The sequence below is a fragment of the Cariama cristata genome, unplaced genomic scaffold, assembly GCF_000690535.1.
Source record: "Cariama cristata isolate BGI_N322 unplaced genomic scaffold, ASM69053v1 scaffold20213, whole genome shotgun sequence".
Taxonomy (NCBI): Eukaryota; Metazoa; Chordata; class Aves; order Cariamiformes; family Cariamidae; genus Cariama; species Cariama cristata.
This window is the reverse complement of record NW_009611043.1, coordinates 34,019-47,636: the sequence shown is the minus strand read 5'-3', so window position 1 is coordinate 47,636 and position 13,618 is coordinate 34,019. Positions and strand designations below refer to the sequence as shown.

The 13,618-nt window shown below is 49.6% G+C and overlaps 1 protein-coding gene across 1 annotated transcript in view; it reads left to right on the top strand.

Moving 5' to 3' along the window:
• Nucleotides 1–13,618, top strand: part of DIS3L2 (DIS3 like 3'-5' exoribonuclease 2) — a 174,585-nt gene that overhangs the window by 128,944 nt on the left and 32,023 nt on the right. The window contains 1 exon segment of the mRNA XM_009698075.1: nucleotides 6,161–6,240. Within this exon segment, the coding sequence (XP_009696377.1) occupies nucleotides 6,161–6,240 (80 nt within the window).

Below are 13,618 nucleotides of genomic sequence, written 5' to 3'. Positions count from 1 at the left end.
CTCTTTAGCCTCTGCCCAGGGTCTTTCTCCGGCAATTTCAAACTGCAGCACAAATAGAGAAGCTTGTGGAAGGAGAAGTGCTTTGGTCTCAAGAGCAGCTTCTTTAAGTGAAAACACAGCTGTGAGGTTTGCAGCCTGCACTTCTGTAAGGACTCGTCCAGCCGGCACAGCCAGCACCACTGCAATCCTTCCAACACACAAAAATTGGGAAATCCATTGTGAACAAGATTGAGTTTGATGGCCTGCGTGGAGGCAGATGGATGTATTTTTAAGGGACGAGGTGCCAGAAAATTCTGTGATTACGTTACTGGAGCATGGCTCGTTTTTTGTGGTTTTAAAAGTGAGTGTCAGGACTTCAGGGCTATTTTTTTTTCGGGTCAAAGCCGAAGTTTGGGCGGGGCATAAAAACCTGCTTGATGACTAAGTTTATTCTTAAAAAGCTTTCTAGAGCTTGCTGGAGAGGGGAGCCCTTTATTCCAAGAGGGAGTTGATACCAGTCTTTTTGGACTTCCACGCAAATGGGGTTAAAATTGAATGAGTCCCAAGACTAGAAAAGACCCCCTGCCTTTCAGGAGACTGTTCTCAGTGTAGTCTTTATATCCAGTCCCATGGATTTGTCTTGGAGGCTCGTGTTCTGCCTCTGCTCCTTGCCCTGGGTGAACTCTTTCTGCTTGAATATCCCACCACATTGGTGGAATTACCTTGAACAGTTATAACCAAGGCTGGCCAAAGCATGCCCTTACATTGCCCCAGAATTGGGACATCTGAAATCTTTGACCTGGTTACTCAACTGAACCGATAATACCTCTCTGATCCAGTGCATATGTAGAGAAAACTTTTCTTTTAATGACGGAGGTTTGCTGCTCAGAGCCAAGACTGGGAACAAGGGAATCCAAGCCAAACCATTTACTCAAGGGGCATGCAGAATTTGCCCAGTCAAGTCAATATAGGTACTGGCAGTGTTTCAGCAGCCAGAAGGCTGCTCCTCATGCTCTTTTCTTGTTGGAGCTACCAGGCTTTATCGCATGACTGGGCCCCTAATTGCTGCAGGTCTAAAACTTTCTTTAAAATGAGGACAGCTGCTGGCTGCACTGAAGCCCACACAAGCCTGGAGGTCCATGACAGCGTTAAGCACTGCACCTCCTTTCTGAAAAGCCTCTTTCTGGCCTTGGCGGAGGACTCCCCAAGATGTAGGCAGCTTCCCCAACACCCCCCACCAAGGCCTGTCTGCTTGAGCAGGGTGTTGGGTCCCTGCAGGGATCAGGCAGCACAGAGCTGTCGGTGCTCTGAAGGGCAACTGCCCTGAGCCCTTCTACATTTGCTGGTGTCTTGTGTCTGTCCATGTCTGTGCACTGGTTTGGTGTCTGCTCACCACTGTCGGTGGGGTGCATGGGAACACCTGGGTGCAGATGTATGTCAGTGTCTGATGGATGGAGGAAGGAGGAGCAAGGAGCATCCTACCTGCAGCCAACTGCATCCTCTACTGGATTTAAGGTTGTAGGAATAGAGAGTGGGTGGATGTTATTAATCCGCAGAGTGGAGCCATTGCACAAACAAGTGTTACGTGCTCACAGCTGTCAGTGCCCAGTGACCACTGTGGGCAGGAGATGACTTTCCTCAAGGAGGTGGAGCCTGCGGTACGTGCCACCAAACACTACCAAGGATCAGCCATGTGCTGTGAGTACATTCTCTTGCTCCACTGACCAGTCACGGGGTAGCGTGCCCACACCTGCTTGGTACCTGAGGTGCAATAGTCCCCTCCATGGCGGCAACAACATCCTGCCCATCAAACAGTCTGCCCCAGCCCCTTTGAATTTCAGCGCCCTGCTCCTCTTCTGTTTGGGTGTATTGCAATTGTGTTGGCGGCAAGCGAGCCTATCCATCACTGTATCCACGCAGATCCCAATTACTCCTTTTGACAGCCCTTATTCACGCACCTCCCTGTGCCTCTGACATCTCAATTATTAATGGGGCTCGCCGGGTAGGCAGCACGCTGTTCTCAGCATGGCTACGTTCCAGCTCCCTTTCCCATTGAGTTCACGCACACACCATGCCGGCGTTTCTTTATGTGCAAAGCTATTGAAGTGGAAAGGGATCTTTATTAGTATGTGAGCTCCAGGGCTGCGCTACCGAAGGGGGCAGTGCAAGCCAAATCGCACAGCGGTACGGGGCTGGGAAATTTCCTCTCCCCCTCCTCTCCTGATGAAGCCCAGCAGTGTCTTGTAAAATGGAATGATCTCATATGTTTAATGGTGAAGATCCCTTGATCTGATGAGCATTTCTTGTGATGGGGTCAACCTGCACTTGTGTTTCAGTAAGAAACCTTGGTCCCCCATTAACCCTGCAGGTGTCGAATCTGGTATTTTGGAAAGCAGTGCCCTTTTCTTTGTCTTGGTATTAGTTTGCTCACTGGCTTTGCAGCAAGCCTTTGCGTTCTGACAAGGAGCACTGCCACACAAAAAAAGGAGCTTCAAAGCAGCGCATGGTGTTGGAGCAATGTTGTCAAATTGGTTAAGAGTTAAAGCTGTGCCAGAGGGACGATTGCAAAAGCCTGCTTGTTTGGTAGGGCTTCGTGTATCTGGGAGGCTCTGGCAGTCTCGTGACATTGCTGTAGCAGAAGTCAGATAGGAGGAATGATAAAGTGGTCAGTCAGCTCCTGGCATCTCTCCTGCCCCCAGCCTCGCCCTGCAACCTTCTTTAATTCAGAAGTAACCAGAGGTTTTGTGTTTAGTGAATGAAGGCAAAAGGAAAGGGCAGCTGCTGGAGAAAGTGGGACTAGAGAGAAGCGGCAGTGTAGGGTGTGCAGAGAGCTGGGAAAGGACACGAGTTTTGTTCTTGGAGATCTGTGACAGCAGGCACCTCATAGATCGGCTTTAGCATGAGAGGAAAGATCTGTGGAGCAGACCTTCCAAAGCACTGAGATGCCAGGGAGCGTAAGTGCCTTTGCAGCTGAGCCCCGGTGCAGAAGTGAGCACGTGTCTGAGGGTGGGCAGTGGAGCATTCCCTGGCTCCAATGGCAGAGAGGACCCAACTACATGGTATTGAGTGACTGTGGACAACCTTTTCAAGCTTAGTAGGAAACTTGCAGTCTCTGCGTCCTAGTGTGCCTCCTGGCAGCGCTCAGCTAGTCCTTCTCTGCCTGCCTTACCTAGTCTTTTTCCGCCCTGTGTTGAGTTTTGCCTGGAGGCTCCATGCTTGCTGCAGAGGACAAATGCCACCAAATGAGCAAAGACAGCCAGAGCTTTGCTGGTCCAGAGCCTGGCTGTTCATTCAGGGTCTGTAAGGACTCCTGGCCTGAGTGACAATCAGAGGTCCCCTCTTCCCCTCCTGACTGGCCATGACAGTGCATCAACAGGGCAGATCTGCAGAAGAGCAGAGATTTGTGCATCAGTGACAGGATGGCTGCCTTGAGCTATGGTTGCTGGGACAGACCTTTAGTTACACATCGCTCTGTGTGACAGCCTGACCCTGACTGTTCTCTGAGTGGGGTCCTCTTGTCACTGTGGGTGACAGCAGCATGCTCTTGCCTGACAGTATTGCCCCAGATGGTCAAGCCATGTATAGTCCCCATTACGCAGGCCTTGCTGGCACTGACGGGTAGCAGAGACAGTTGAGCCTGCCAAGCAGGGTGTGTTTTATTTGTCTGGAATACCATGAGCAGACAAAAAAGGGTTAAAATAACAGAAAGTTGAAAACCCGTTATCTTTGGGAACTGTGATCTTTCCTTTTTGGGTAGGCAGGTTCCATGGGACCCTGTCCCCCCAGATAGTGGAAAGGTCACCCTCCCATACCTGATTGCCCCACAGCTTTCCCCAGCAGCCTGTCCAAACAGGGCTGTTTTCCTTCCCAGCCCTTTTCCTTCCTTCCCTTCCCCTGCACTTGTCTGCTTGCACCAAGCCGGCTCCAGCCCCGAGCGGTGCTGGGGACCCAGAGCCCAGATGAGCTGTAACCAGAGATGCTCAGTTACTGCAAGCCCAAAGCCTGCTTAGCTGAGAGCTGCAAACAAGAGGCTCAGGCGCTCCTGAGTTTGTCCTGATCGGAGTTATTGTTGAAAGTGGCCAAAGCCACACTTTTGATCAATTTTGCACTTTCTTTTGTGTTTCTTCTCTGGTGATTCTGCAACACGGCGCCTGTTCCTCAAAGCACAGGACTAGGTGGAGATGTGCCTGAGATAACTACTGTCTCTTTCACCTCGGAGATGCTTCCTGATATTCTAGCAGGAAAGCTTTGGAAAACCTGACCCAGAAAAATGGCTTTGAGCAGTTCCCAGTTCCTCCTTCAATTCCCCAAACCAGGGCAGCTCACTTGGGAGGACCCTGGTTATGGACGTATAGCCAGCAAGGTGATCGCTTGTCTCCCTTGGGGAGATTGCTTGTTTCTTGCTGACCTCCTGCTCCCGTGGGGTAGCTGCCATGTGCCATCATAGCATCTGGAGAGGCTTTGTGGATCTTGGCCAGAAGAAGGGTCCCCAGCTAGCCCTGCTAGTCCTGCCTTAGACACCGGTCTCCAAAATGGATGTGAGTCATCTACTAAGCTGTAGTAAGATCAGAGCTTGCAGGAAGGGGGAGTTGTGGAGAGCGTAAGAGGTTGCTGTCCGGACAGCCATATGAGTTGTGATACATGTACCACGGACACACGCAAAACATGGACACGTGTACGTGCTGTTGCAGGAGTGTGTGTTTCAGAATGGCTTACAGATTTACAGGTATAGAAATCAAGGGAGATCAGCTGGATTTGGCCTCAACCTGATACTTGGTTCTTAACTCAGTATCCAAGATGGTGAATTTTTCGATGATTTCTGGTATGCGGTTTTATTTGGGTCACTGAGAGCACAGCATATGACTTTGCGACCCTTTAGGGAAGGGAAAATCAGTGCACCCCCTCATGATTCAGCACATGAGGTTTCTTAACAACCTACAGGAGAAAGATGTTTTAGTTCTATGTTCATTCCTGAATAAGTCGTTAATTTGAGTTAGCAATTTCCTTGCAGCCTAGAGGAGAGGAGCCTGTGATCAAATGGAGTGGCTCAACACTGCTCTCTCCTCCTTTCCCTATTTAAAAAGGTCGGGCTCATCATAACAAACCTCCTTCGACTTTTAGCCCTTGCGATGATCTTCCCAGACCGTTTCAAGATTCCTGTATGATCCAGCAGTGGTAACAGCCCTGCTATTAGTAATCTGTGTGACCCCGTGCTCAGTGCATTAAGACCGCAGCTACCTCCTCTGAAGGATGCTGCCCCTCTTACCCAGCCTGCTGGCTCCTGGTCAGGGTCTGCAGCCCTTTTGCAGAGTAGAGCGGCTGCACCTCGTGGCTGTGGGAGCTGGTGGGACACTGGTCTGGGCGCCAGCAGCCTTCCCCTGGGCAATGAGAGGCTACTCGGATATTCAGGGCTGTTGCAGGGCTCAGCTTTGTGCTGTTTTCTAGGCAGTTCAGAGTATAAAATCAATGGAGACATTTTCAGCAAAGAAGTTTTCCCGCAGAACCGTTCTGTTGCTTGTTGAAAGAGGATTAATTTTTCCCCCTTAAATAAAATGAGCCGTGTTTGAAATCTGAAAGCCCTTGCCGAACGCCTTCTTGGAGCTGCAAAGAAAGCTGCTTCCAGGTCACTTCATAGCCTCCTGCCGGACGCGGGTCCAAACTGCAAACCTTTCTAACAGCTCTTTAATAACTCTGCACAGAAGGAAAAATCTGTCACCTTTCCCTCTGTGGTTTCTTCTCTCTTCTAATGCACTGGAGAAACGAGATGAAGCCGGGAAAGTTTTCAGAGAAAGACTCGTGGGAACTACAGCTGCCGATGGAGAAGACTCATTTCTTTAGTGTCTGAGGGGAACCGCAATCGCTTTGGTGAAGGGTGGTGTGTGTGGGTGGGTTTGGAGGGGTAAACCGTTATGACCCATGCATTTCAGAAGAACCACAAACACTTTATACTAACAAAGGGTGGAAAAAGCGAGAGGTTTCTGCAATGCATGTGACTTTTCCCTGAGGTTTGGAACCTCACGTTATGTTCCAGGCCACGGTGTTTGCGTGTCAGTCTTGGTGAGTGAAGCTTTCTCCCACAAGCCTTGCTTGAAGTTGCTGTGATGACTGAGAGCCTAAAGTGTTGCTTTTTTTTTCCTCTCTCTCTCTTTTTATTCTCCCCGACCCCCTCTCCTCTCTGCAGCTGAAGCTGTCGTTTACCTTGGACCAGGAGAGTGGGATGCCTCAAGGCTGTTATATCTATCAGTACCGGGACAGCAACAAGTAAGTCCTGTGGAAGATTGCACACAGCAGATAGGGGAAGGTGCATTGAAAGGAGACTGCCCTGCCTTCTGGCAGAGGGATCACAACTGCTTGTACCACTTAAAAGTAGATTAAAGCAGGCTTCAGGCTTGACCTGAAACTGGGAACAGCTCCTGTAAAGGCCAGATCCTTTAAAATGCACGAGGCCCTGCAGCCCCCTTTTTTCTGCAGCATTTAAAAGCTGCTTTTATTTGACTAAAAGGCTGGCTCTTGGGTACCACGGGCGCTGGCAGAACTCACCCGGGCTTAACCCAGGGGTGTTTGCAGCTCAGACCCTGCAGTGTTTTGTGCTGGGCTGACTCTGGGAGCATGGGCTGGGGGTAAGCATCCCTAGGCTGCAGAGCACCAAGGAGGGCAGCCCTCGCCTCTGCTCAGCTAGAGACACACAGCACCCGAGTCTGTCTGTTAAAACTCACGTGTGGGTTCACTGAGTGGCCTTTCATTTGTGGTACTGTAGCCCCAGTGCAGCCACGCACTCTGCTTTTTAAGGTACTGTATGACATTCAAGCTTTGGAAGTGTTTGGAGCACAGAGTCCTCAATTTCTAGGTATTCTGCCTATTTTTACTAGCTGCTGTAGTGAATTGGCACCCAAGATGTTTTTATTTCAAATCACATTCTCATTATCAAATTGACAGCAGCAGCACAGTTCAGGATATTTCTGTATTCATACTGGGTTACTTTGCCTGAATACCAGCATGTCATAAATCCATAGCCTGTTACCTCCACCCATATAGTTCTACTTCTTGCCAGTTATTGAAGGTTAACCTAAAAAAGGAGGGTATATGAAATTGTCAATGAACAGAACAGCCTGTAATTAGATCTCCGCTGAAACACTGACAAGAACAGTCCCAACAAAGAAGAGGAACCTCTGCAAACAGCACCTACCCAGTTCTATGCTGAGAAATTTCAATGTTTAAACAAGAAGGGACATAATTTCTGGGAGAATCCTTCCCACCTGTGGATGGGTGATTAGCATGTGGTACACAGTCCCATCCCAACTATCCCAGCCCCAGAGGCATGGTTGAGCAGAGTTGGTACCTCCAGGACGACCAAACTAACAGGGAAACGTGCAGTTCAGCACCAAAGCATAAAATCAACAAGGGAAGAGCATTTGTTTTTGAGGTTTTTAAAGGCAGCAGCACACAATGGACAGCGAGGAAAAGAAAACCCCCAGACCTATTGGGGTTTGTTAAGGATGTTTATGGATCCAGTGTTTCTAATTGTGTGGCGTATATCTCAAAAATCAGCAACCACTTTTTTCTTCTGCCACAGACACTCCTCTCCCGGGGCTCCAGTGGGTGTTTTGTGCCATTGTTTGAGGAAACTCCAGGGACGGGAGTGGAGCTATTTTGTTTAAGCGCTAAGGCCAATAGCAATTCCGCTTGGAAGCCTTGCTTTTAGCTGTGAGTGGTCCAGCATGTGACAAAGTAGCTGCAGCATGTTGGCAGCTGTTGATTTAGAGATGTATGGCTGTGACCTGCATTTCTGGCAAGCGTGGGAGCCGAGCCACCCCGAGCCATGCCAGCCGGGATCATGGGTTGGAAAAATACGGTGCAGGCAGGATGAGAGGGATTGCAAGTAAACCCAGACTTTGTGCGTGTCTGACAGATCCAAACTGCAATTATACCTCCCTGCGGGGCCCCGTGCTTTGTATTTTATAGCTTTCTTGACCAACCTGGGGGGAGCAGGATCCCATTTCCTAGGGAGAGCCTCGCTCAGTTTGCGCACACGCTTATCCTCCTAAATCCTGTGCATGCAGCCCAGCGCCTCCAACAATCCTTGGCCAGTGAACTGAAGCATGAAGGGCTGTGCTGTGGCTGATATATTCTTGCAGGTAAAGTGCCCTTGACCCAAATGCGCGCTCAGTTCTGGTTGTACCCTGGGTGATTTTGGAGGAGCTCATGTGCGCTGCAGCTTTATTGGGAACGGAGCATTGCATTTGAATAGCGTAGTGAAGCACCAGGCGTGGCTGCTGCGCAGCCAAGCAGAGACCGTACTTCTCAAGCACCAGACCTTTCGTAGGGTTAATTTGTTATCTATGCAATAGCATGGCAGTCGTCATGATAATTTTTCCTTAGCAATTTCCCTGGTAAGTTGTAGGCCTTGTGTTCTCCCAAGCCTAGTCAAGCTTTAACAGTACTTGTCAGGACCCAAGGGGATAACAGCTCTTCTGCACCCTTCTAAAGATGTTTCTAGAAGATAAAGCAAAGTAACGTTTGTGTCTGCACCACGTTTTGGAGCCGTTTACAGCCCGGAGAAGAAATGCTGGTGACGCACTGCACGCTCACGCATGGGGAAGACTGGAAATGTGCACGCCAGAGCCCAGCATCCTCGGCAGAGCGTTGGGGATGGGACCGATGCCGGGGATGGGACCAATGCCGGGGACAGACTCGCGGCAGGAGCGCAGGTGTGTGAAGCTCTTGAGCAGCAGCTTTAACAGGAGGAAGCTGATGTGATCCTGGTCGATGGGAACCCATTCTGGCCTGGGGAGTGTGCCCGACGCTCCAGAGATCGGTGTGAGCAGGGCTGTGCGTGTCAAGGCTCAGTGTCACCCTGGTCACCGGAGGAGTGTCCCTTCCCTTCCGAGTGGCAAATGCTGTTCCAAGCTGCTGCCAGACGGGGCCACCGGAGAACAGCAGATACTGGCGTCCCACTTGCAGAACAAAGGACCGCAGCATTACTGAAAGTGTAATTACCAGAGCAATTAAAATTTCTATTGCTTAGGCCAGAAGTGCGAGTACCGTGCAGACTCTTACAAGGGCAATCAATTGGAATTTGTTCTCTTTAAAATGATAAAACCCTGCCAAAGAATTTTTGCCCCCTCCTGGCAGTTTCCCGTTGCCTGCCTGCCGCAGCACTCACAGGCGCAGCACTCGCCATGTGCCTGCTCCGCAATTGCACGCTGGGTGCCGAGCACTTTGGGGAGACCGGACTCAGCGGAGCCTTGGGAGCCTTGGATTGAGAGCAGAAGAGGTGCTGAGCAGCCAGCTGCTCACCTTTCCACTCCCTGCTATAATATACTGGTATCTGATGGCACTTGATAGCCCCAGTAGCAATCCAAGTGGTGTACTTGGAGCCATATGGAGGAGAGAGGCTGTCACTGCCCCTGCGATCACTGGGCTGAGACCGGGGGACATCACTTCTTCCCTGCTCAGACCCTGAGACTTACCTCCCCTTGGCTGCTAACCCTTCCCAGCCCTTCAGTCCCTCCTGACCCCAGAGGAAATGACTTGGCCTCATGCAGAAACAAGCAGTCTACTTTCTCATTTTTAAGCCATGTTACTTAAATTCTCCCTAATGGGGATCAGTCAGTATAATCGACCGAACACCAGGCTGCTGTGGGACGGCTGTCCTGTGACGGGAGCGCTGTGCCATGACATGGGGATGGCCAGTGACATGTGCTGGGTGACATTCAGGACAGGAGCATATTGTCAGCCTTCACGTGGCCCCAGGGCAGTCACATCCAGGAGAGGACAGCCCTGCCAGCCATCCCGCGGTGCGACTGCAGCACAAGTTGGGTGATGAGGGTGGGACTGGCTTTCTGTTGCTGCTTCTGCTCAGGCTGGGTTTCTCTGGCCCTGCACAGGATCCAATTGCAAAACCCAGCCAGGCAGTGGAAGACCATCAGGGCCATTCACATCCACAATGGCTCATGAATCCCACTTTACAACATGCATTCATCAGTCCCCGATCTAGGAATATGATACTGGCTGTGCTGAGGAAGCGCCGGCTGCCTGCTCTGAAGCCCTCCTGCCCGGCACGGCTGGTCCTGCTCTTGTGGGCTGCCAGGCAGTGGGAAGGATGAGATGAATAAAGGTTACAGATGATCATGAAAGACTTCTTCCAGCCCACGTGCAGGAAGAACCAAAGCCAACGTGAGATCCCCCTGGAAGAAATTAATTGAGAGAAGTTTAGTATCTTTTGGCTGTATCCAAGAAATAGAAGATTCAGTCTGTTTTCTGCGTTCACTGTCGCTGTCCAGACACTTCTCTGAAGACCTCCTAGGCTCTGCTCACCTACCCACAGCAAGTCTGACCCTTCAAATGCCTTTGTCTTCCCTCCCGAGACCATCTGATTGCTGTCACCTTTCTCAGGTGATGCAGTGCTCAGGGTCCCTGCCATCTCAGACCCTCCGAGGAGCTACAAATCCCTGTCAAGATTCATCCTGTTACGTGGGCCATATCTGTAGGGCATTGTGGCGTTTCCTTGTCCCCAGCTGGTTCTCCTCTAACATGGTTTTCCTGCTCCCTTAGCCTCCAGATACTGGTCTCTTTTTGAGGTCCCTTCCTCACATCACAGACACCACCTTTCCTGACAGCCCAGCTTGCAGCTCGCCAATGAATTTCGTTTTAATTCCTTGCTGCACCTGGGGTTTGTGTCAGGATTATGAATTTGCAGTGGGGGCTTTCATGTTCTCTTCAGAGTAATTTCTAAACCCAGAGGAGCAGCATCTCGCGTGGAAGCACTTAGACACCTCTTACAAAAGCAGCATTGGAGTATTGATCATTTTTTCTCTCCAGGGACCCGGAGTGCTACAGATAGAGCTGCTGTGCAGTGTAGCCACTTGCGGGCAGCACCACACAACTCTTCAGGATGAGAAATGAAAAATAGCTCCAGTTGAAAGGAAAAGTGGTGGCCCCTTTTATATAGAGATCAATGATGCCTGGTACATTGGATTATCACTTAAAACACCAGGACTTCAAATGCCAGGGTGCATGCACTCCTGATGCTGACAGGCTCGTGATGTATAATGCTGTTTGGGTTACCAACTGCGCTCCTCTGTGCAATCTTTTCATAAGGTGAATGTAATATCTGCAGTGATGTACCCAACGTTACATCAGGAGAGCCAGCCTATAATTATGCTTGAATTGTTTGAACCAGTTATTTGTCACTAACGCATTAGCTCACTCCATTTATTGCTACCATTCAGGACTGCAGCAGGTTTGGTGTAAACAGAGCTTGGGTGGAGGTTTAAGGGGGGGGGTATTTTTCTGAATAGAGCAAAACAGAATTGTTTGGAGTTCATCCTTTTTTGCTAGGAAAGCTGTTGACTGGGAGTGCTAGGAACAAAATATGTAAAGCAGCTAACACAGCATAACTGATTTGTTTTCAGATGTACTTCCCAGGTGTACAGCTGGTGTTGGACTTTAGCATGGACCTGGTTGCTTTGCAATGAGCTGGCAGGTTTACCTTAGTATGTTTTGTTCCTTATGAGAAATTGAGGCTTGCAGAGTGGGTTGTTTATACAAGGAGCTCACACAGTTGCTGGGTGACTGATCTGCGTTATTACATGGTTGTTTCATGGCATGCATCCCAGTGAAGCAGCACTGCTTGTATTGGTGTAAAGGAAGTGTTCGTGTCACCTCATGGCATCTGATTTTCTGATTAGTGATCAGCAAATACGTACTCTGCCCTACTCTGACCTGCATGGCCAGGGAAGCCTCCAAAGGTGGCATCTTCTGTTGTTTGTCCTGTCTGGCACACTGGGATTTCATGGGGGAAATCCATATACACGTAATCCCTTGACATCACAGGCTTGGCTGCATGCTATCTAGTAGCAGTTATTCACCTGAAGCTTATGAAATGCCTTGTATAGATTTCAGATCAAAATAAAATTAATTCCATTTCCAGAAATGGATCTGCCAGCCGATGTCAAATTCTCCAAGGTGGGATTTTCACTTTAGAGTGCCCTGTTGGACAAGGTGACTTAGCTGGGACAAGGCATGTCCCACTGCACCGCAGTTCTGTGGGCACACCTCTGCGCATCGCTAGCTCTCTGCAAGCATTGCCCAAGTCTTCCTGGATTGCTGGTAGCTGAGCTGCCCTGTGACTCTTTCCTGGTGTTCAGCTGTCTTTGGAGGCCCCAGAAAAGCATCGAGGTGGTTGGGATAAGTAAGCGTGCATTTTCATTGCTAAGAAGGAATACCACTGCCTTGATTGTAGCCACCTCCTGGGTTTAAGACTAAGCCAGTTCCCCCTGGGCTTAAAAGACTACGGAGCTCTAGTGGAAGTGGTGTCTACATGGATGAGAATAGGATTGGAAGCAAAATGCAAGCCAGGGCATGAGTTAGCAATGCCCAGAAGATATACTCTACAAAAGAGAAGACTAAGCAGGCTGGAGTTCTTTTGATACCGTGTCTTATTTTTTGTTTGACTTATTGGCACTAAACTTTACCCAAGTCCACAGGTGATGTATATCCTTCACCTGCCAAAGGGTAAGCATTGGAGTTAGCCAGGCAAGGCTGGTGAATTATTCTGTCACTGTACGTGGCGATAAACCAGTCCTCCTGGTTTTGGTGTTGGTTCAGGGTAGGGTCAATTGTCCGGGAGAATAAGTCTGGAGGTTGACCTTTAAAACTTCAAAAGATACGTAATCCTTCCTGTCTAAGTTATGAGCTCAGTTTTCTGTCTGCCACAACCAAAGGCTGCTGGGACAAATACTGCAAAATAGACTTTGTCACTTGAGACTTTGAAGAGCGGAGAGTTGTTCTTTCCTTGCAGAAGGGACGCTGTGGCCATTTCTAGGTGAGGAAGAAGGGCTTTTGCAAAAGGCTGTGCCCAGGTACTACTTAGCCGCTTTTCTTGACACAGAACTGCCTCCTCCCGCCACCCTGCTGCTTAATAACAGGTTTCCAATCCATCATTGCTGTAGAAATAGTAACTGCCAGCTCCTTGGAGTGTCAGTGCAATGTGGGGGCTGCAAATGGAAAAGGTCATCAAGGAAACCCGCCTTTCCCCTGAGCAAGTAGATGGGATTTGAAGACAACCTGACCCCTTCCAAATGAGCATTTGAAGCTTTCTTTGGTGGCCTGCACAATATCCCACATTGACCAATAGCACGCTCTCTAAATCCTCAGCAGAGTACCAGAGCAGTCAGTGTATGCTCCCATCCCCAAGGGGATGGAAGGACGGGGCCCTTAAAGCCAGCTGAGTGAGGGACCTCCCCGCTCTCCCTGGGTTGAATCAGGGGAGTTTGTCATCTTATCTGTTTCGGAGTGTTTGTTTGGAGAGGAGCTGTAAAACCTCCTGTGTCAGTGTTAGATGTCTGAGTATTCAGTGGCAGTCAAGTAGGTGAGAAAATCAGCTGCAATTGTAATTGAGTCAGAGATGCTGTCTCCATGTGTCATCCCTGGAGATCTGTTTACATATCCATTTGCTTAACAATTTGTTTGGAAGCCCTCAGCAACATTTCAGCACAATTTCCCTGGCCTGTCTGACTAATGCTCAAGGCAGTGAGCTATATCTGGATAAGAATTGCTAACCTATGGGTCTGGGTTTTCTTAGTAGCCCTGAATCAGATTAGCCCTTAGGTACATGGGGGAGGACAGATCTGAGAAT